Here is a 23,983-nt window from a genome sequence, read left to right on the forward strand (position 1 = left end):
CGTCGGCGAGCTTGGCCGCGGAGGCGGGGTGGTGCGCGAAGGGTGGCAGCACGCGGGGGCGAGCAGGGCACGGCTACCCAGGACCTCACTAATGGTCGGGAGAGAGAGGGTCGGGGTGGTCCTGTGCACGGAGGGGCGCAGCCGGATCTCAACGTCCTTTGACACTCAGCGTCCCGGAGCACGGCGCGCGTGCAGCTTGGCTTCGAGGCGGTGGAGCTGGCCCTCATTGACGCTAGCGCACGTCTCAGAGGCGGATCGAGAGGCCAAGAAGGACTTGTCCCTCAGATCCAAGAACGAGCAGCGGCTCGGTTCATCGGCCAGAGGGGGTGGTAGTGGCGGCGCGTGGTGACCATCAGAGAGCCGTCAGCAGCTGCGGCCGACGGGTGGTGCTAGGTGGCAGCCTTGCCGGCGATTTGGCAAGTAAGGGTGGTGGTGGAGCGACATAAGAGGAAGAACGGAGGAGGACGACGAATGGGTGGTAATTCTACTTAGCTCATATGCAAGGTAACCACATCAATTCATGCAGATTAATAAATATCATCTCAATCGAGCTAGCACCCTCAATTGTAGATTTACCGATCAACATAACATTTTGCACCCCACGAGCCTGGACTCACGGACCTGGCCGAGACAATGCAGCTGGCAAACTCGCCCTGAGCTCCTCCATCACCGTCACAGGCCCTCAGGCCCCACCGCTGCCCTGCATCATTCCTCTCCTGCTCCTCTCTCTCTCTCACCACTACAGTGCAGCCAGCCAGCCACTGTCGATCTCCTCCACGAGAACAGATAGAGCCAAGGTGAGATTCCAGTAAATTTCTCCACCATAAACTCCCTTCCCCCCATCGTCTCTATTCCCTCCTCCCTATATCTACACAGAGTTCCCCACAACCTGCAGAAATCTCATCAATGCCGTCCATGGCCTGCCCTCCTCCATTCCCTACCTTTCCTCCAGAACCCCACAAATGGATCCATAGTTGTACAAGGATCCGATTCCATCTCTCGGCAGTTCCCGTCTCTGCTCTTAGCGCCGGCGGTTCGAGCTCCAGTCGTTCGGCCATGGCGGAGCAGAAGAACACGAGCTGCTGCATCTCTTTCCCCTACTTGGATCTCTCTATTTCACGTTGTGGCCTGAAGCAAAATTAATGGGCCATCCGGTCCATGTTCACATCCGCACACAAGCCTTGAATTAATTTTCAATTATTTTTATTTTGCTATGTGTTGCGTGTTAACTAACGGTGAGTTCATAGTGGAAGAGGAGGAACCAACGGGAGCTAGAGCCCGGAGCACGAGAATTAGATCAGGATTTGCTAGAGGACTTCAACAAAGACAGGTGCAACCTATTCCCTTTGTCATATTTATTTCAGATTTTAAACACAACACATAGGAGACTTTTTAAGAGTTGATGCACTTTATATATCTCGAATCAGTTTACTATTTGATATAGTTAAACATATTTGGGTAGTCACTTCTTATGATTGTATATCTTGATTGTCTCATGACAACCTAGGATATATTGCTTGACATGATATGCTTTGTTTAGACGAATGCCTTGATACTAGTATACTTATGACTTGGTTACTCAACATCAATGATACTACTTGTTTATAAATGCAATTGTTTTTTCAAAACATAAAATGTTTCTCGCATTGTCGCGTGATATTTTGGGTTGGGAATTTCGTAACTTGTAAATGAAGAACTAAATGATGATGATTATTTTAGAGATGATGTAGATCAGGATTTCTTGTGTGGGACACCTAGGAGTATTAGTTCAAGCCTTTGTGGTTGAGTTTGGACAATATCCACCTTGTCTCGATTAACGATCAAGTTGACATGTCATCCACTCGGCCCTTTTATGTCGCAAGGCTTAGTCTAAATCCTACTAGTTAGTCTAGTAGTTATTCATAGATGCAGGCTTGGCGCCAAGTCATTGGAAGCGAAGAAACCCCTTGGTTAGCTTCCCTCACGACTACGTGGGATGATTTACAGTGGGTAATGGTTTTGATGGATTCATTTTGTCACTATGGTATCAAGATGTGATACCCTACTGTCGTTGTCAAGATTAGCGGATCAAGACTAAGACTAGTAAATTTCTTTTATGTGCGTAAGGCTTCGGATGGTGGCGTGGGAGACACGGGGTTTAGACTGGTTCGGGCAAGTGAAAGCCCTACGTCCAGTATAAGGTGCTGCTCGTGTTGCCCACGCGGGGTCTGCAGTAGGGGTTACAGGAGGGCGAGAGAGAGAGAGCTGGCCCTAAGTCTCTTGGGTGTGCACTGGTGCTCTAAGGGGAGTGCGAGAGTTATGTTCGCCTGCGCCCGTCCCCTGTCTCAGGCCCCTGGTTCTCCTTTTATAGCGCAAGGAGGTCACCAGGGTTACAAGTGAGACCGGGTGTGAGGAGAAGTAAATGAGATAAACTAAATTAAGTAAAATACAACGTGAGGAGTGGGACCAAGTTCCAAGGCCGCTGCTCCTCCGCTCTGGCCTTCGGCTTCTATTACCGCGTCCGCCGGAAGAAGGCGGCTACTTTCGGATCCGGTCGAGCATATGGCCGTTGCCGCCAGGCATGATGATGGTGCTCGGTTGTGGCATCTGTGCCTGTCGGGGAAGGCGGCTGATCCTGCCATCTTGCTAACAGCCCGCGGAAGGCGGACGTCGCGTCCCTGTCGCCAGATGCGCGGTGCGCGAGGACCGGCGTGACTTCCTCCTGCTCCGGGCGGCGCAAGCCATGAGTGCCCTGCTGCGAATCAAGGGGATCTGCGGCCACCATAGCCTGTGCGGTCATGGTTACAGTGTTCCGCTCGGGTACTTGTGGCGGGTCACGTCAAGGGGCGCGGGCGCCTTTCTGCGTGCCAGAGCCGCGGTGCATTTATGGCGAGACCGCTGGGGGGTCCACAAGATCCGCGCCTTCATCCGTCGGTCTGCGCCCGAGGTAGACACTTGTCTCGTGGGCCCGAATGAGTCCGACCCCCTACGCCCGGGCTCGGGCGAGGCGGAGCCTTGCGGCGAGGGGTCGGATGCTCCCAACCCTGGGATCGCGGGTCAGGCGAGGCGGAGTTCCGCCATCGAGGGGTCGGGATTGTCTGACCCCAGGACCCTGGGTCGGGCGAGATGGAGTGGGATGTTCTCTGCCTCTACTGGGTCGACGGTAATCGCAATTACCGCAGGTGGGCTTGGGCCTTCATGATTGTTGCTTTAAGGGGCATTAGGAGGTCGTTAATATTCCCCCCGACAGTAGCCCCGAGCCTGTGGTGGAGCAAGGATGCTCCTCCAGAGGCTGCTTTCGTCGCTCGTCGAGGATCTTTGCTCACCCTGCAAGCTGCAGTTGATCAGGGATAGGGAGTGTTGTTGGTCCGGCTTGGCCGGGGAGTTTGATCAGGCGAGGTGTCCTGTGGATGAATTGGCGTGGGAGGACTCCTCATTGCTCCATAGGGCACTCCCGCCTCGAGTCCTCAAATCGCGACAACACGTGTGGTCATTGGTTGCGACGCTAGCCCCCGAGCCCCCGCGCGTTGCAGGAGACCGATCAGGAGGCTAGATCGGCTTTTGATCGTTACCCCTCAAGCGTCCGTTCGTTGGGACGAAGGGGGTGAGCCGTGCCACGCTATCCTCGTTGGACGAACCGTGGTGCTCGTTGAGCTGCGAACGGGTCGGTTCGAGTGGAGTCCCGATCCCCGTTCGGGGGGGTCTGGCTCGGGCCAAGCTGGTGGCGTACTCCAGATTCCGGCTGTCCAATTCATATAGTTCCCGAGTCCGTTCGATCGGATTCAGGGGCTTGTTGCCTTTCTTCGAGGAAAAACCATGAACTTAGACGCCAGCCCGGGCTCGAACGTGAGGTCGGGACGCCCTTGGCTTTCGCTCGCCTGGGTGGTGGCCGCTAGCGGACCCGTCCCTTCTCACCCTTGCTCGGGGGATGTCCTGGGGCGGCTATCGAACCCTCTGGAGGGCTAGCCTTCGAACCCCTGGAGCGTAATGGGCCGTAAGAGCATTTTCAGCTCTGTATCCCTTTTTTTCCTGAAGCGGGTCCTGATCCGCTTGCAGAGAAAGTTGTGCGCATGACCTCCGGGAGTAGAAGCGGCAGAAAACGCCGAGCTTGTGGGGTAGGAGGCGAGGTGTTCTCTGCGGTTAAAAAGAGATCGTGCGTACGGTTTTTGGAGAAAGACAGAGGTGACGGGATGTACCTGATGTCGCAATAGATGCGGTTGACTCGTATTTCGTTTGCCGCACACTCCTTATAGAGCGGAAGAGCTTTCTTCATCATCATCCTCATCTTCATCGTCATCGTCTTCATCCGTTGTCGTGCTTGAGCCCCTCCGCAGCCTGCGGGGTTCCGCCGCGGCCTTTTTCTTCTTCCTGCGAGTGGAGGCACCTTCGTCGGCATCCTCCTCCCTCTTTGCCTTGCCCTTGGAGCGATCGAATATCGCCCCGATGGCCTCCTCACCCGAGGCAAAGTAGGTGGCAGTATCGAGGAGCTCCTTGGTGGTCCGTGGGCCTACACGCCCCAGTTCGTGGACTAGAGACCTACAGGAGGTCCCTGCCAGGAAGGCCCCGATGATGTCGGCATCGGTGACATTGGAGAGCTCGGTGCGCTTCCTGGAGAAGCGTCGGATGTACTCTCGGAGAGTCTCACCTGACTCCTCGCGGCAGCTCCAGAGGTCCCAGGAGTTCCCGGGGTGCATGTATGTGCCCTGGAAATTCCCTACAAAGATTTCTTTCAGGTCGTTCCATTTACGGATCCGACCTGACAGGACGTGTTCCAGCCAGGCTCGCGCCGAGTCGGCCAACAACAGTGGGAGGTTGCGAATGATGAACAGGTCATCATCCGCTCCGCCGGCCTGACAGGCAAGCTGGTAGTAGCTGAGCCAAGGCCCGGGGTTCGTCTCCTTAGAGTATTTGGCCACATTGGTGGGCTATCTGAAGCGCGCTAGGAACGGCGCGTTCAGGATGCGTGTGGAGAAGGCCCTAGGTCCCGCTGGGTTGGGGCTCGGGCTCCGATTTTCTCCACCATCGTGGCGACCACCACGGTGTACGCGGTAGCTGCGGTCGGCTCTATCCTCCCTGTCCGCACGGGAGCATCTCCCCGCGTCCAAGGCGTCACGGGCGTCGCGGATGGGGCCGACGCGGCGGGGGACGGATGAAGCCTCGTCGCCCACGCGTGTTGGAGTCCGTCGAATGGGCGAGGCTCGGTTTCCCCCGTGGGAGGAAGGTTGATGGACAGATCCTCCACGCCTCTCGATAGGCGCAGAGGGTGTGACCCTGCTGGCGCCGTGTGTGCGGCGCCGGGACGCCGAGTTTTCTTCCTGCTGGACTGCTGCACACTCAAGCAAGTCGCGTACCTCCTGGCAGGCCTGTCGCTCCTCGGGCTTTGCCGGATCAAGGAGTCGTCGGAGTAGGGCTGCCGCGGCGGTGACGTTCTGGCTGGCGCGTGCGAAGAGTTGGGGATGATCCTCGTCCCCGCAGATGCGCCGCTGGACGTCACGGGCCCGATGACGCGCCCCACCCTCGTTGCAGCGGTGCTCGTCCTCTTGGTGGGGCACTGGGATCCTGGCAAGGGCCTCAGTCAAAGCTGCGGCGCGCGGTGGGGGAGCGCACTGCTTCCCTTCAGCACCGTCGTCGTTGGACCCCTCAGAGTGCACGTCGGCCATGAAGCACTCGTGCGAGGGGTGGTGACCCTCGTCGTTGGAGCCGGCGTCATGGTTGGCCATCTGAAGCCGGTGATGTACGCGCAAAGGTCTCCTACCAGGCGCGCAACCTGTCATTGTCAAGATTAGCGGATCAAGACTAGCTGTGGCGGAACACCCTCGGATTAACTTAACTAAAGCACGGTTAAATCGCTTGACACGCGATACTCATGCCTTAATGAAGTTCACTCGATATGCCGTCGGATTTCATCCGATTTAACCACTTAACAGGACCAAATTAGCATAGCTCACACGAAGGTGAGTGGTTCTAGAGAATACAACAGATCCAACATTAGATTAACAAGTTGTTACACACTGGTTAAAAATCAGAGTTTTACAAGTCCTGAAGAAAACAACAGAAGGTAAACACATCGCGGAAGCTATCGTCGGGGTCGGATGTCCCTGGTGAGGCCAGCCAGGACATCAATGATCCCATTCCCCGCCATCCGAGGAAGGATCCCACTCGACCGTCCAACCCAGAGGGAGTTGGGGCGGCCAAGTGCTAGCAGCAAGCTCAGAAGCTGCAACTTCACCTGAAAAGAGAAGCCACAAACAAGGCTGAGCTACTAAGCTCAACAAGACTTAACCGGCCGGTGGATAGAACTACTCCACCACTTCTAGACATGCAAGGCTCTTTGGCTGAGGGGTTTTATTTGCCAAAAGAGACTATGTTAGGTCCTTGCTTTCAAAGTTTTAGCTCAGATTCTAAGTTCATTTACCAGTCTATGTTGGCAACTTACACTAAGCAAACATAGATCCAACTTTATGTATATCAACTCATCATCAAGACCATGTCATCATTAGATTCCTTCATTACTCAGTGTAGCATTATGATCAAGCAGTCTCAAATTGTGAGAGGCAGACGAATCGATTCGAGTTCTTTAACCATGCATGGTGAACCTAACCTCACGACATTCACGCACCACTGAGGGTCGCTTCCTGTGTCGGCCTTCCCCATCAATTCCCTAACCCGTGTCGGGTCCACTTCCTTTGGTGCAAGGTTCCACAGACCCGGCCTCTGCTGTTCTGTGACCACACTTGCCACCACGTGCGGCCGCAGGGGAACTTCGTTCCAAGGACAGTGGAGCGATCGCTCACATTTAGGTTCAATCAGGTACTAGGCTTCCCCATCCCATACTAGGAATGAGATTAGTACTTTCAAACATTTGATCACGAACACCACCACTGTCGGGCCTTAATAGGTTCAATAAACAAACAGGGCGATCAGCCAACCACCAAAAGAGTTAACCAAAACCCTACCCCGTCCATTGTCCTTATAGTTGTAACAGAAGAAAACAAGCAACTCCTATAACTCGCGAGTGACAGGAAATCACTCGGCTTTTACCGATTCCTATTAAGCATTGCAACTACTCGACTCAACAGACTAGTGTACATTTCAAAGGAACTATGGCATGCATCTATGGTTGCAAACAATTCCTATACGTAAATGCACAATCATGAGAAGGAGGCATGCGCAAGTTTGGAAAGATGGGTTCATGCTCCTGGGCTTGCCTTCAAGCGGATGGGAGGGAAACTGGTCTTCAGCTGGGGCTGCTTCGGCTTTTGGGATTGGCAGCTCAGCTACAGTTCCGTCTTTGGGCGCCGGGTGTAGCTCGCAGTTGCTGTCAGCGAGAAGTAACTCTATACGAATGCAAATGCAGGAGTTAGTGTTTAGACGGTTATTTCAACAACACTTGCAAGTTTAAGCTCAGACACTCGTAACAAAGCTACAGAAAAGGTGGGGGAGTTCACTTTAGTTGGGGGAGAACAGGATAAAAGGGTCGGATGGGGATAAACTTAGGATCTGACCCTTAAGTTAAGGAATAACTATGCCGGGGTCCTCAGACTTAACACCGGGGAGTCCCCGATATTTGCACAGATACCCTCGGGTCAAGGAAAAGGATACAGCCGAGTCCTTGGGCGAGGCGGATAAGGGTCGGCGAAACATATAGGGTCGGGCGAGATGGAAAACGGGTCGGGCAAACCGGAAAAGGGGTCGACAGCTTACCTTCAGGTCTACTGGTGAAGGTTTAGGGTCGGGAAGGAGCAGACTTGGATGGAAGGTCTTAAGCACTAAGGCTTGGGCGGCGGCGAAGTTGGACAATACTCCGACGGTGGCAGAGCTTCTTGTGGGCAACAAAGAAGCTCTAGCACAGCACGGAGAAGCAGACGGCTGGGTGGATTGGGGAGAAGCGGACTTGAGCGGAGAGGGGAACTTCTCAAGAGTTTCAGCGGGATTGCTCAAGTGCGCTCAGAGTAGGGGCGGTGAAACAGCAATGGCGGAGGAACTCCGGTGGAACTCTGGCATTCCCTTTTTATAGTTGCGCAGAAGAGAGAGATTTCGAGCAGCACGAAGATCGGGAAGAAAAGGATGGAGTGCGCTGCCATGGCGGCGATTGAGCGGCGATGGGCGGCGGAACAGGACCCCTGAGATAGAGTCTTCGGCTATTGGGCACTGGAGAAAAGGCGGCGCGAGCGTGGTTTTGCTGGGGTTTAGATTTGGCGGAGGCGAGCGTAGCTTGGTCGCGTCGAGCGGTAGATTTGATGGGTGTGACAGGGAGAAAGGCGCTACAAGCGAGGTTGCAACACGCGAAGTGACAGGGTGAGCGGCGGCGCGAGCGAGCGCGAAACAGCAGCATTGCCGGAGCACGTCACTGGTGGGGCGAGAAAAGGGGCTGTCGCTGCCAGAGTCGGGGTTGGCGAGGGAGGAATCGTCGTGGAGCGAGTTCGTGGGCGGCGCCACTGTGGAGAGGCGGGAAAACCGAAAGGCATCGGGTCTTGCAGCCGAGGATCCGGGCGAGATGATGGGCGCGGGTCGCGAGGCGGTCTGACGCAGCAGCGGCAAAACTCTGCCACAACGTCGACGGGGCACCTTGGCGCGGCCGGCGAGGGCGTGAGCGAGACGAGGCGAGGCAGAAAGGGTTGCAGAGGGGCTTCCACTGCAATTGGGGAGGAGGACGCGTGGATCCATCCTGTCGCGGCTGGCGACTGGGCGAAGCGGCGGGCGTCGGAGAGATCAAGCCACGCGGCGGGGAAGCTCTGAAGCGGGTGCATGCTGCTCTTCGCGTCTGCCTCGAGAGATCCGGGGAAAGATCGCGGGTCCACCAGTCAGTCTCGGTTGTTCCACAGCTCCAAGATTGAAATGAACCCTGCCTTTGGGGACTCAGAAGGAACCGGCGGTTTTGGTTGGGTTCTCAAGGGTCGGGACTAAGAACCGGTTTTGGAGCGCTTAAGCTCAGGGGAGCTGAGACAGAGGGATGAGGGACTCGGATTAAGATTAACTCGGCTGATTTAACCAAGATCGTTACACTAAGACTAGTAAATTTCTTTTATGCGTGTAAGGCTTCGGATGGTGGCGTGGGAGACACGAGGTTTAGACTGGTTCGGGCAAGTGAAAGCCCTACGTCCAGTATGAGGCGCTGCTCGTGTTGCCCACGCGGGGTCTACAGTAGGGGTTACAGGAGGGAGAGAGAGGGAGCTGGCCCCAAGTCTCTTGGGTGTGCACTGGTGCTCTAAGGGGAGTGTGAGAGTTATGTTCGCCTGCGCCCGTCCCCTGTCTCAGGCCCCTGGTTCTCCTTTTATAGCGCAAGGAGGTCACCAGGGTTACAAGTGAGACCGGGTGTGAGGAGAAGTAAATGAGATAAACTAAATTAAGTAAAATACAACGTGAGGAGTGGGACCAAGTTCCAAGGCCGCCGATCCTCCGCTCTGGCCTTCGGCTTCTGTCAGCGCATCCGCCGGAACAGGGCGGCTACCTTCGGATTCGGTCGAGCATCTCCTTGGTGGTTGTTGCCGCAAGGCATGATAATGGTGTTCGGTTGTGGCATCTGTGCCCGTCGGGGAAGGTGGCTGATCCTGCCATCTTGCTGACGGCCCGCGGAAGGCGGACGTCGCGTCCCTGTCGCCGGATGCGTGGGGCGCGAGGACTAGCGCGACTTCCTCCTGCTCTGGGCGGCACAAGCCATGAGTGCCCTGCTGCGAATCAGGGGGATCTACAGCCACCGTAGCCTATGCGGTCATGGCTACAGTGTTCTGCTCGGGTACTTGTGGCGGGTCACATCGAGGGGCGCGGGCGCCTTTCTGTGTGCCAGAGCCGCGGTGTATTTATGGCGAGACCGCTGGGGGGCCCACAAGATCCGCGCCCTCATCCGTCGGTCTGCGCCCGAGGTGGACACTTGTCTCGTGGGCTCGGATGAGTCCGACCCCCTACGCCTGGGGTCGGGCGAGGTAGAGCCTTGCAGCGAGGGGTCGGATGCTCCCGACCCTGGGACCACGGGTCGGGCGAGGCGGAGTTCCGCCATCGAGGGGTTGGGATTGTCCGACCCCGGGGCCCTGGGTCGGACGGAGACGGAGTGGGATGTTCTCTACCTCTACTGGGTCGGCGGTAATCGCAATTACCGCAGGTGGGCCTGGGCCTTCATGACTGTTGCTTTAAGGGGCATTAGGAGGTCGTTAATATCCCCCCACGCACACACCTACTTATCGGTAAAGCTACACCTCTACAAAGTTAAAATGTATCTAAGTAGCCATGCCCACAATCTTAGATGAGTTATGATTAAGGCACAAAAACTTGATGGTTTGGGAAATGTACATATCCTTGGTGGAAGTAAAGTGTGTTGGAATTTTGAATTGACCGGCATGAGTGCCGTGTGCTACCACACACGGGTGTTCAATATAGCAATTAAAACTTGGATAAGATCAACAACACTCTTTCTTAATTACTGTTATACATGAAAACTATGATATATGTTTTGGTAAAAAAATCAACCTTGCAAGTGTACAAAAAGATAGATTTACATCCGTATGCACGTATTCTTATACCCCTTCCTTTGGGTGGTATAGGATTGGTTGCATATATACATTTGTATTTACTATTGCTTGCTGTTACAAAGAGGACCCAAAATACATCGTTGGTGAAGCTTTGAGTAGGCGGTCATGTCTGATGTTGGAACATAGGAAGGATGTGTAGTTTGGACTTTGGAGTCTTGTTGGGCATTTAATTTACTAGTTTTGGTATTGGTTATGATTGCTAAAATAGTTGCTGGGAATTCAGTTGCCTGCCACCGAGTGACTGTATAACTCTTGAACTATTGGTTGAATAAATGTATATATTAGGGGGTGTTTAGATATGAGGTGCTACACTTTAGCAAGGTCACATCAGATATTCGGATGCTAACTAGGAGAACTAAATATGAACTAATTACAAAACTAATTGCACAGATAGAGTCTAATTCGCGAGATGAATCTATTAAGGCTAATTAATCCATCATTAGCAAATGGTTACTGTAGCACCACATTGTCAAATCATGGCCTAATTAGGCTTAATAGATTCGTCTCGCGAATTAGACTCCATCTATGCAATTAGTTTTGTAATTAGACTATGTTTAATACTTCTAATTAGTATCTAAACATCCGATATGACAGCTTCTAAATTTTAACAGGGTGTCCCCTTTAGTCTTCCTAGAACCAGTATTTGTATCTTTTTATCCTGATTTAATAATCGGTGATGCTTCAAGTTGGGACCAAATTCAGCACAAACCGGATCCAGTCAATGAGTTGGCTTGTTAGGCCCTGTTTGGCACGGCTCCACTCCTAAACTCCAGCAACTCCATCAAAAAATTTAGCCAAACACCCCAACTCCAAAACTTCAACTCCATGGAGCAGTAGTGCAAATGGAGGTGGAGTTTTGGAGCACCTCTTTTGCTACTCCAGAAACCTCTCTTTTGAACCTCCTCGTGGATTTGGTGGGTAATTACCCACCAATGCCACTGGTTACACAAAAAAATGTTTCATTGTATTCTCCCTTCTATTCTCCCGAGCCCCGCCGCCAGAGCCCCGCCCGTCACCGCCCCCGTAGCCGGCCGACCCCGCCGCCCGGCGTCGCCCGTCGCCACCCGCAGCCCGTTGCCCGTCGCCGCCCCCGTGGCCGGCCGGCCCCGCCGCCCGTCATCGCCCCACCGCCCGGCGACGCCCGTCGCCGCCCCCGTGGCCGGCCTGCCCCACCGCCCGCCGCCCGGCGTCGCCCGTCGCCGCCCCCGTGGCCGGCCGGCCTCGCCGCCCCGCCACCCGTCCCCGCCCCCGTGGCCGGCCGGCCCTGCCGCCTGTCGCCGCCCATCCCGCCACCCGCTGCCCAGCCCGCCGCCCACCCTGCCGCCCGTGGAGGGTCTCCCGTGTGCGGCACAGTGCAGTGGAAGAAAGGGAAGAAGAAGATGGGATAGAGAGGATGACAAGTGGAGCCTTAATTGGGGGGCAACAATGGCAATCCATACTGAAATCGATCTTTTTTGGAGCTGAGAGCACCCATCTAACCAAACACCCTATTTTTGTTCTGGAGTTTTGGAGCGGAGCTGGCTCCATGTGGAGTTCTGGAGTGGAGCAGCTCCACCCGGAGTTGGAGCCATGCCAAACAGGGCCTTAGATGGGCAGATGGCCATGGAGTTTCTAAAATATAGTTTCAACTTTTAAAAAATCATTAATATAGATCTGAATCCAAATCCTTTCTCCCGACAAGCCTTAAATAATCATATATTTAATTAAATCATACATCAAAACGATCAGTGAAACTTAATACAATGAATTAATGACCGACTTTAAGTGCTGATTGACTGACCGAACCACGCTACAAAAGCAAAGTAGAGTCGTAATCTCTACTCCTAAAAAAACCAAAGAGGAGAAAAAACTTCGTATGTCGTCTGCCCCTCCGCTCCGTTCACCCGTCCGCTGGCTCCCGCGTCCTCCGCGCAAACCGGTCCGCCCTCCGATGAACGCCCTTCGAAGCCCACCATGCGCTCTGTCCGTTGCCCCTCCTCGTGCCCTGCGCTTCATGCTCCACCATCCGATGTTCCCCTCGCTCGCCTACTCCTCCTCCCTTGCCCAGCATCGCAGCCGCCGATAGCAGTCCGTATTGCAGCTGCCGCCAGCAGTTCGCATCGCCTCGCCTAGCTCGGCCTACAACGCCGCTGCCGCCCACAAACCGTCATCGTCTACTCCCTCGCCCTGCAACGCCGCAGCCGGCTCCCTCGGCCTGCTTCGCCACCGCCGCCGACTGCTCCGCGGCCGACCGGTGGATTGGCTTCGAGATCCAGGTCTTCAACATTGGGAAGTGGAACCGGCGCCTCGATGCCGCAGCCGCCTGCGTTCTGCCAGACCGCGGCTCCCTCGGCCTGCTTCGCCACCGCCGCCGACTGCGCCGCGGCCGACCAGCGGCTTGGCTTCGAGATCCAGGTCTTCAAGATCGGGAAGCGGAACCGGCGCCTCGTCCCCGGTCTCTCCGAGTGCCGACTCCTCGACCAAGCCCACAGCCGGCCTAGAAAAGTACCAGGTAGGTCTCCTTCGTTTCCGATTCATCCGATTCATTCCTTTAATTTGTCTTCTTCATTCAGTTCCAATTCCAAATTCATGTGATTTTGTTTATCTTTTCCCAGTCAAATCATTCTCTGATAGAAATTTTCCCAGTCAAATCATGTCAAGATATCTACGATGCAAGGTATGACATTATCAATGAGCACTCAGTTTTGTTAATAAAATTAACAATATATTTAACCATCAATTCTTTAAATTCATGTATCCCCTTGTCTGTTTAAGTTTTTAATTCACTTTTCCCTTGCTTGTTAGGTGGAGTGACTACTACAGATTATAGTCAAATTATTTTTTCTCCCATATGTTCTGATGCGTACGATTTGAAAGGTAACATCTTTTTGTGCTCAATAACTTCGTTTCACTAAAGTTATATAGTTTTGATCTCTGATTTTTGTGCTGCGGACCTATCCAAGCGGATACGCGCTGAACGGAAACAAATTACAAAGACGGCACGTGCCCTTACATTAGATATCATCAACAAGTAGTAATGCTAGGATGCTCAGCAACTCTGTGTTGTGTTTCAAAGTTTGGATGTTCGCGACATACTGAATCATATTTTTCGAGGATTTTCCTTATATGAACTTTTTAGACAGTGACCATATAACATGTTTGGTGATTCAATGGCAGCTAAGTACTCACCTTGATGTGTTTATTGTTACCATATAACAATTTCATGAATGCGTTAAGTACTCAGCTTGATGTGTTTCAACCCTCCATTGTGTATATCTAATGTTTGGTGATTCAATGGCAGTAACATGTTTGGGGAAGATGCATTTCACTTCTGTTTGGTCCAAGATCCCTCTAAAAGTTGCTTGCTCTGGACTGCAGAAGAAATATTGCGGGTGATGATTTATTGATATGTACTCCAATGCTTGTAGATCCAATGCCCTAAACATGTACTCCAAATCGGACCAGCTGTTTTAATCAAGCTGCACGTACATCCTGAGACACCATAACCCAAATAAGGCACTATGATCCCTAACCCGGCAAATCTAAATCTACATGTACTAATATTTTCCTCCCGAAACCTAGCCTGAATGGTAAGATTGGTTCCAGCAGAATCGCATCCCAAATCACTCGGGGTCGGGTGAGGCGGAGTTCCACCCTCAAGGGGTCGGGCGCATCCGACCCCGGGACCAAGGGTCGGGCGTATACTCGGAATTGGACTGCGGGTTGATATCATGAAATGTCAGGGTTTTTTTGAAAAATAGCCTCGGACTACTCCAACGTTCTGCTCAGGGGTCGGACACTCCCGACCCCAGGACTCAGGGTCGGGCGAGGCGGAGCTTCACTCGGGGTCGAACGAGGCGGAGTTCCACCCTCAAGGGGGCGGGCGCATCGGCGAGGCGGAGTTCCACCCTCAAGGGGTCGGGAGCATCCGACCCCGGGACCAAGGGTCGGGCGAGGCGGAGTTCCACCTTCAAGGGGTTGGGCGCATCCGTCAAGAGAGAAGATTTTGTGGGCATGTTGAAAGAAAGGAAAGTTTAAAAAATCAACTCCCTATATGCATGCGCGAGATTTTGTGGACAGTTTAAAAGAAAGGAAAGGTTAAAAAATCAGCTAGCTTCTTGCATGCATGCGCTAGATTTGTCAATATCCTTTTTTACAAATTTTGTGGGCATCTTAAAAGAAAGGAAAGATTAAAAAATCAGCTAGCTCCTTGTGCATGCGCGAGATTTTGTTGACATGTTAAAAGAAAGGAAAGATTAAAAAATCAACTCCTTGCATGCATGCGCGAGATTTTGTGGGCATGTTAAAAGAAAGGAAAGATTAAAAAAATCAGCTAGCTACTTGCATGCATGCGCCAGATTTGCTAGGCCTGGTTGGAAAAAGAATTGTACTCCATCCTGGTTCCTTCCCTTCCTTTTTCTATCAGCCGCCATAACAAACTCGTTGCCGCCATCGCACATGCACACGCCCGAAGCAAACCCGTCGCTTGCCCCGTGGCGCCGTTGCCCGCCCGGCACCTTGGCTGACCTCCTCGTTGGGTAATTGTTGACCATCGGTACGGACGCATGTAATTCTCCTGAAGCAGTAACTATGGAACAGTACACCGAAGTGAGAAGCTCCTATATCATTATTCCTTCATCTCTCCTAACGAATAAGACTCACTGTAGTACAAATGTTCAACTTGCAGTTATCCAGCTATGGGTTCCTCCTACATGTCGCTCTCGAGGAAGAGGGTAACCTTGCCTGCACCACTGATATCCTTGCCCGCACCGACAACGAACAGGTATGATACTCGTAATTTTCTGAAGCGGTACAGATTTCATCAGAATGATGACATCAGTTTTTATCTCGTACGCTATGATGCACCCTTGCATTATATATGTATAAAATCTCGGAATTATAGGTGGGTTGAGTTTCATGAGGTGGAGCTGGAACACATCTTCTGGAGATTGGATGTGAGCGCCATGGTTTTCTGGAAAGGAAACATACGAGAGTATAGAGGACAGGAGTATTTGCGCGTAATATTGGTTGATGAGTAGGTGCTTCAATCATCAGCCTACTTCTTTTTTTTATATGCATGTGTAATTAGGCGGATGCATTGTGGTTTCACTGCAAACTACTGATGTATGTTGGCTACAATGTTTGTGCAGGGCACCAAGATGGAGGCAGTTGCGTGCGGCGACCATCATATGATGTTCAACAGTGTGCTCATTGAAGGTGAAACATATGACTTTTTGGGAGTGTATTTTACGCCAACTTATGTGGATCCCATTCCCAATATGTACCGTCTGTGTGAATACTACGCTGTCGTCCTTTTACCGGATACTATAGTCAAGACTCCACAGAGGCCCATCTGGATTTCAGAGTGTCCTCGTGCCTTTAGGAAATTCAAGGATGTATACCGTCAGCCAGTAGATACTTTTGCAGGTGACTCATCAATTTATACACACTTTCACTTAACAAAATATGATGTCCTTGGTTTCACACTAAAATGCAAAGCATATATTTTTTTTGTTGTTGAAGATGTCATAGGCGTGGTTGTATATGCGTCTGAGATCCAAGATAGGGGTGACTTCCGGAGGCGGCCTAACAGGCACGTGGTAATCATGAATCAAAGGTATGTGTATTTATGTACATATGAAATTATCTGCCATGCCATGGGTCGATCGGAATTAATGTTGTTACTTGTAGGAAAAACTTCATCATAATCCACGTGAACGACCCACACCTTCAACGCCACATATGGGAGTGGCGCCGCGCGGCTTATCAATTCAAGACATTAGCTGCCCTCCATGTCAAGATATCTACGATGCAAGGTATGACATTATCAATGAGCACTCAGTTTTGTTAATAAAATTAACAATATATTTAACCATTAATTCTTTAAATTCATGTATCCCCTTGTCTGTTTAAGTTTTTAATTCACTTTTCCCTTGCCTGTTAGGTGGAGTGACTACTACAGATTATAGTCAAATTATTTTTTCTCCCATATGTTCTGATGCGTACGATTTGAAAGGTAACATCTTTTTGTGCTCAATAACTTCGTTTCACTGAAGTTATATAGTTTTGATCTCTGATTTTTGTGCTGCAGACCTATCCAAGCGGATACGCGCTGAACGGAAACAAATTACAAAGACGGCACGTGCCCTTACATTAGATATCATCAACAAGTAGTAATGCTAGGATGCTCAGCAACTCTGTGTTGTGTTTCAAAGTTTGGATGTTCGCGACATACTGAATCATATTTTTCAAGGATTTTCCTTATATGAACTTTTTAGACAGTGACCATATAACATGTTTGGTGATTCAATGGCAGCTAAGTACTCAGCTTGATGTGTTTCACTTCTGTTTGGTCCAAGATCCCTCTAAAAGTTGCTTGCTCTGGACTACAGAAGAAATGTTGCGGGTGATGATTTATTGATATGTACTCCAATGCTTGTAGATCCAATACCCTAAACATGTACTCCAAATCGGACCAGCTGTTTTAATCAAGCTGCACGTACATCCTGAGACAGCATAACCCAAATAAGGCACTATGATCCCTAACCCGGCAAATCTAAATCTTCATGTACTAATATTTTCCCCCCGAAACCTAGCCTGAATGGTAAGATTGGTTCTAGCAGAACCGCATCCCAAATCACTCGGGGTCGGGCGAGGCGGAGTTCCATCCTCAAGGGGTCGGGCGTATACTCGGAATTGGACTGCGGGTTGATATCATGAAATGTCAGGGGTTTTTTGAAAAATAGCCTCGGACTACTCCAACATTCCGCTCAGGGGTCGGATACTCCCGACCCCAAGACTCAGGGTCGGGCGAGGCGGAGCTTCACTCGGGGTCGAACGAGGCGGAGTTCCACCCTCAATGGGTCGGGCGCATCGGCGAGGCGGAGTTCCACCCTCATGGGGTCACGCGCATCTGACCCCGGGACCAAGGGTCGGGCGAGGTGGAGTTCCACCCTCAAGGGGTCGGGCGCATCCGTCAAGAGAGAAGATTTTGTGGGCATGTTGAAAGAAAGGAAAGTTTAAAAAATCAACTCCCTATATGCATGCGCAAGATTTTGTGGACAGTTTAAAAGAAAGGAAAGGTTAAAAAATCAGTTAGCTCCTTGCATGCATGCGCCAGATTTGTCAATATCCTTTTTTACAAATTTTGTGGGCATGTTAAAAGAAAGGAAAGATTAAAAAATCAGCTAGCTCCTTGTGCATGCGCGAGATTTTGTTAACATGTTAAAAGAAAGGAAAGATTAAAAAATCAACTCCTTGCATGCATGCGCGAGATTTTGTGGGCATGTTTAAAGAAAGGAAAGATTAAAAAAATCCGCTAGCTACTTGCATGCATGCGCCAGATTTGCTAGGCCTGGTTGGAAAAAGAATTGTACTCCATCCTGGTTCCTTCCCTTCCTTTTTCTATCAGCCGCCATAACAAACTCGTTGCCGCCATCGCACACGCACAGGCCCGAAGCAAATCCGTCGCTTGCCCCGTGCCACCGTTGCCCGCCCTGCGCCTTCGCTGACCTCCTCGCTGGGTAATTGTTGACCATCGGTACGGACGCATGCAATTCTCTTGAAGCTTTCTCATCACCTACTCCCTGACCTTGTTACTAGACCGACGCCGATCTGTTGTGAAGCTGAACGCTCGGTCGCGAACTGCACCGGAAGGTTGGAGGGTGTCGTCCGAGCGGCGGCGTTGCACCTCAAGTGTGAGTTCTCGTTACCCTCTGTTAATCATGTTCACGTAGATTAGATCATGATTAGGCCTAACTAGACATGATTATACCAAGAGGTTGTCGGATATGGCATGTGTTATATTAATTAATCTGTTAATCATGTTCGTTATAATTAGATCATATGTATTCACAGAAAGAACTTGCCCTCCGCACTACTCAGCTGTCAGCTCAGCAAAACAAGGCTGCAGCACTTGTGTTCCTGGGAAAAAAATTAGCAGGCGCCATCATTATGTATTCAATGAAATAATTGTGCCAGGACCTGTAACAGGAGATGACACATGAGACTCAAAGTTGAATAAAATCTCACCTTTCAGAAGACGACTAGAAGGGGCTGCCAATAATTAAGCAAGCGACGGTGTTGCAGCTCACTGAATCGTCTGACAATGAGATGTTCCCATTCCAATTTAAGAGGAAGCAGTTCCCTATTAGGCTCAGCTTCGCCATGACGGTCAACAAGTCACAGGGCCAAACTATACCAAATGTGGGTGTGTACCTGCCCGCTCCTGTGTTCTCTCATGGTCAGTTGTATGTTGCTATGTCTAGAGCCACAGCTAGAACGAATGTCAAGATCCTCACCCTCCCACCTAACGCAGAGGCAGACGAGGAACATACTAAAAGGAAGGAAAAGAAAAAAGCTTCTAAGAAAGTGAACGGCCAGGGTAATCAAAATAACAATGAACAAAAAGGTACATCAGTGAAGAAGAAAAGGGTACCAACTGTAGATGGCACGTATACGAAGAATATTGTATACAAGGAGGTTCTAACACCATAGGCAAGGTAATATAATGATTATTTGTGCGTGTCTTACATTTTTCATTTATTTTTTTAAAATACTAAACTGATCAATTCCATGTTTCTTGCTCTTGCTAGGTATTTAGGTTGAAGTCATTGCTTAATTTTGTCACATGATGTAACTGTATGGGAAATTCCACGTATATTGAAAAACTGAATTACATCACATGACTATACATGATGTTTGGAACGTTTGGGACATGCTAATTAGTTCAATATTTATGTTTCTTCAAACATTTCTCTGTTTCCTGTGCACATCGAAAAAGTGAGTAGATATGCTTTGTTGTACGTTCCTTTGTTTACAATATACGATAATCCCATCACACGAGAGCTTAACTTGGAGTAAGCACTTATCTTACATACATGATGCTATAACGATGCGGCACAGCTTCTTCATCGATCTTCTGGTGCACGAAGTGAATGCCTGGAGGACAAGACTACCGGGCATGATAAAACATTTTGTTTGGCCCATCACAAGCAAAGAAATAGGATAGATAGGGTTGACATTTGGATGACCTGTATTCCTACTTGTTCCACATAATTATTGTCCTGTTGAATCCAATCTTATATGATATACTTATTTTATATTTATAGATGTTTTATATTTTTATTATCCCGTTGAATCCAATATCTTGCAATATAAAAATTTTGTTGCCCGTAGCAACGCTCGGGCATGATCCTAGTAAAATATAAAGTCAACACTTGAGATCTAGGGAGATGCATGCACATATATAGCTAAGTAGGACATTCTTTTTTTCTCTTGTGAGCATATTAGTTTCAAGAAGCGAGTTAATTTTTCATGATTTCCAATAACAAGTTTATTAAATAATTGAGTGATTGTCTAATAATCGAGCACTGTACATTTGGGTGATGTAGTTTATGAGGTTATGAGATGCTCCCTTCGTGTTTAACTTTATGACATTGAACTAGTAATTAGCATCATAAACATTACAGATTAATAACGAAGAGAGTATTAACCTTGCAGGTGGTTTTTAATCAGTAAATGTATATTTTCTTAATTTTTCTCGTGTTTTGATGGCATTGGAGGGTGTTATTAGCAGGCTATACTTCTCACTTGGTCAGCCCACTTGAACCATTTTTTAATACCAGCAGTTGTTTAAGTACCATTTGCCGGCCACTCGCTGATAAAGTAATTTAACTTTGCCGCCCATTACTATCTATTTATCGCTTGCAGTTCTTACCTGTTTCAGGCCACAAAGAAGCCCTAATCCAGAGAGACCCGTGGGCATCGAGGTTTCAGCAATGGCCTCGTCCATCCGAGCCGGCCGCCGCGTTGTGTGCTTCCCGTTCCCATACCAGGGTCACTTCAACCCGATGCTCCGCCTTGCCGGCGCTCTGCACGCAGGCGGCGTCGCGATCACCGTGTTCCACACCGATCTTCGCGCGCCGGATCCGGACGACTACCCCTCGGACTACCGCTTCGTACCGGTGCCGGTCCATGTACCCACGGAGCTCATGGGGTCGGAGGACATTGCGAGACTCGTGACGGAGCTGAACGTTAGCTGTGCGGCGCCGTTCAAGGAGCGGTTGGCGGCGCTGCTTGCCGAGGAGGAGGAGGAGGAGGAGGAGCCAGGAGGCGTCCGGTGCGTGGTCACCGACGTCATTTGGTACTCCGCGCAGGCGGTGGCGAGGGAGCTCGGCGTGCCGGCGCTGGGGCTCATGAGCAGCAGCGCAGCGAGCTTCCGGAACTTCATGGTCTACCCGGCACTGATTGAGAAGGGCTACTTGCCTGTCCAAGGTAACTCGAGAAAATCGAAATGTTTGGTGTTTAGTAATGTTTGTTCTAACAGCCAGACACCAAAATTCTCTGCTTCCTCTTTGCACGGCAGAGGACCACACGGATGGTCCAGTCGATGTGCTGCCACCGTTCCGTGTGAGAGACCTGCAACGCATCGAGACGAGCAGCCTTAACGACTTCGCCAGCCTGCTCGGGCACACACGACCTGTTCGCTTCAGCTTATTCAACCAGCTTATCAGTCACCAAACAGTATTTTCCTCTGACAACAAATCAGCCGTTTTAGCTTTTCAGCCAGCTTATAAGCTGAAGCAAACAAACTCACAGTTGATGGAGCGTGGCGGTCCGCCAGCCTCATAATCAACACCATTGAGGCCATCGAGACGGTTGAGCTCGACAAGATCCACGAAGACATGTCCATCCCTGTGTTCGTCATCGGCCCTCTCAACAAGTTCTCACCGCCGGTGAAAAGCAGCTTGTACCAGTTAGCAGCAAGACCGCCGGTGCCTTGACTGGCTGGACACGCAAACGCCTGGCTCCGTTATCTACGTGAGCTTCGGGAGCCTTGCTGCCATGGACCCGCACGAGTTTGTAGAGCTGGCTTGGGGCTTGGCTGACAGTAAGCGCCCGTTCATTTGGGTCGTCAGGCCGAGCCTCATCCACGGATTTGAGTCCGGTGATCTGCCCGATGGGGTTCGGGAAGAGATTGGAGCCTGTTCGCTTCAACTTATTCAGCCGGCTTATCAGCCACCAAACAGTATTTTCCTCTCACAACAAATCAACCGTTTTAGCTTTTCAGCCGGCTTATAAGCTGAAGCGAACAAGCCCTGGAGATCGAGGCAGGATCATCGACTGGGCTCCGCAGGATGAGGTGCTTGCTCACCCTACGGTTTGCGCTTTCTTGACTCACAATGGTTGGAACTCGACGATGGAGGCTATATCGGAAGGTGTGCTGATGATATCCCGACCTTTGTTGGGTGACCAATATGGAAATGCTATGTTCGTGTGCGAGGTTCGGAGGGTTGGAGTGGAGGTTGAAGTGGAAAACCAGCTTGAGAGACTGAGGATACGAGATGCTATTGAAAAATTGATGAGCAGCAAAGAAGGGAAAGAGGTTAGAGAGAGGATGACAAGCCTGAAAGAGACGGCGGAGAATGGCATTAAGGAGAGTGGATCATCTCACACAGCTTTCCTTAACTTGGCTGATCTCATATTTTCACTATGAAACATTTGGAAGCTACAGTACAAAGCATATTTGTTATTGGTACGAACGTATGGATTGTGCGTGTAATTTCCTTTTATTCAATTTCCACTTTGAACCAGGAAACTAATTTACCATTTCAACTGATTCGGGGACCTGAGCTGTAACTCAAAAGGTTGTGTTGATTCCCTCAGCATGTGGTCACTCAAAACTCAAAAAGTCAAAAGTGTATACCCTTAACACATTACTATGCCAATGGCATGACTGAACAAAATAAACTATCACTTAAAATCAAATAAAATGTAAATTTTAAAATGTTCAATAATATTACTCTGACAGGAACGATGCTCACGAACAAGGAGCAAAAATAATTAAGCTCCTATCATCCTCATATATAATGAAGAATACACACTATGGTGAGACTATGAAATCCAATAGACGTTTGCAAGGATGCATCAGTAGATCTACCTTTGAAAGTGCATTTTATTGCTGCATGCCTGCATCCCTCAAAACTCTAATCCTTCCTCTACTCACGTTTCCTTCCTTTCGGCCCATCGGTCTCTCAATAGCCGACTGGACACCCTCTGTCCCGTATCTCCTCCCGCAGCTCAGCAGGAAGCTTGTCGGACTCGCATCCACACACCAGCCTTGGCTAGACCACCCACAGGGAAGGGGCGCTTGTTCCCCAGGCCATTTCCGTGAGCTTGTGCACATCAATGGACATTAAGCTCCCAAGGCTGGCGTAGATCACGGAGCCGGGTGGCTGCGCATCGAGCCATTCCATGCAGCTTCGGTACGATGAGGACATAACATGCTTAGATACGACCATTCGTACTAAAGATAAGGTAAACTCGTTCCTATGTATTATTTTTAGTTAAGATATTATTATAATTAAGAAACATGGAGAGGATCATGAAATACTTGAAGAGAGGCATGAAGGCAGAGAGGATCAGCAGGAACATCCAAGCTAAGTTAGAGGCACAAACCACATCAAGTTCGAGTCCACCTCAGAGTCCAGGTTTGACGGAACCATCTAATTTAAACTAGCTTAAGTGCGCCTAATTACTGCTGGAATAGTAATTATCCACCAACGCGCTTAAAACAATTTAAATCCAACAATTCATTGAGTGTCCTCCGGACAACCCGAATCATCCACTTACAACTTTTATCTCATCCATACATCAGGATCACTTTTTTATGGGAAAACATCAATAAAAATTACCTTTTAACATAAATAGCCTCAAAGGTACGAATTATTACAAAACATAGTTGAAACATGTCAAACCATTCTAAGAGTTTTCAGACCAAACAAGGCAGAGATTATCGTTGTGAACTAATTATACATTTAAGGTTTCAATTTAGAACATTTGAGACTCGTACAATGTTCTAGTTCTTTCGGATCTCCTCCTCGGCAGACTACTCTGAGCTTCTAAAACAAGTTAAAAGGATCCCCTAAGTACGATGTAACCAATATAAATAAATAAGACCTCAAGGAGTATGCAAAAAGTTTTTTAGTACACCTTCTTCCTTCCAGAGCTGTAAAAGGTCATCAACCAACGGCCTTACGTACACGTCAATGTCGTTACCGGGTTGTTTTGGGCCTTGGATAAGCACCGGCATCATAATGAACTTCCGCTTCATGCACAGCCAAGGAGGAAGGTTGAACATACAAAGGGTCACAGGCCAAGTACTATGGCCACTACTCAACTCACCGAATGGATTGAATCCATCAGTGCTTAAACCAAACCTTATGTTCCTTGCTTCACTTTCAAAGTCTGAGAATGTTCTATCAATTGATCTCCACTGTGCCCCATCTGCGGGGTGTCTCAGCATCTCATCTTCCTTACGGTCTTTTTTGTGCCATCGCATCAACTTAGCATTCGCCTTGTTCCTGAACAAGCGCTTCAAGCGTGGTATTATAGGGAAATACTACATCACCTTCGCGGGAACTCTCTTCTTGGGAGACTGCCCCTCGACATCACCAGGATCATCTCGCCTGATCTTATATCGCAGGGCTTCGCAGACG

General features: G+C 50.1%; 1 protein-coding gene and 1 pseudogene across 17 annotated transcripts; both read left to right on the forward strand.

The window, feature by feature from the left end:
* The first annotated feature begins 775 nt into the window (after positions 1-775).
* Positions 776-16,826, forward strand: LOC117860783 (uncharacterized). Of its 17 annotated transcripts, XR_011898431.1 has the most exons (12): positions 11,741-12,996; positions 13,100-13,161; positions 13,290-13,361; positions 13,786-13,876; positions 15,172-15,267; positions 15,388-15,519; positions 15,635-15,701; positions 15,816-15,911; positions 16,008-16,101; positions 16,176-16,300; positions 16,429-16,500; positions 16,576-16,826. XR_011898431.1 is itself a non-coding variant. In XM_034744163.2 (11 exons), the coding sequence occupies exons 6-11, from the start codon at positions 15,644-15,646 to the stop codon at positions 16,656-16,658; spliced, it is 528 nt and encodes a 175-aa protein (XP_034600054.1). In that variant the 5' UTR covers positions 11,744-12,996; positions 13,100-13,161; positions 13,290-13,361; positions 15,172-15,267; positions 15,388-15,523; positions 15,635-15,643; the 3' UTR covers positions 16,659-16,826. The 17 variants fall into 17 exon arrangements, 13 of the variants coding, with proteins under 13 accessions (XP_072150469.1, XP_072150468.1, XP_072150467.1 ...); XR_011898432.1 differs by having other exon boundaries at positions 11,742-12,996; positions 13,786-15,092; positions 15,635-15,911; XR_011898430.1 differs by having other exon boundaries at positions 11,743-12,996; positions 15,635-15,911.
* Positions 16,827-20,033: 3,207 nt separating this feature from the next.
* LOC117861764 (DIMBOA UDP-glucosyltransferase BX9-like) lies at positions 20,034-22,097 on the forward strand (annotated as a pseudogene).
* Positions 22,098-23,983: the final 1,886 nt, after the last annotated feature.

Source organism: Setaria viridis, chromosome 6 (assembly GCF_005286985.2).
Source record: "Setaria viridis chromosome 6, Setaria_viridis_v4.0, whole genome shotgun sequence".
In the NCBI taxonomy this organism is placed as follows: domain Eukaryota; kingdom Viridiplantae; phylum Streptophyta; class Magnoliopsida; order Poales; family Poaceae; genus Setaria; species Setaria viridis.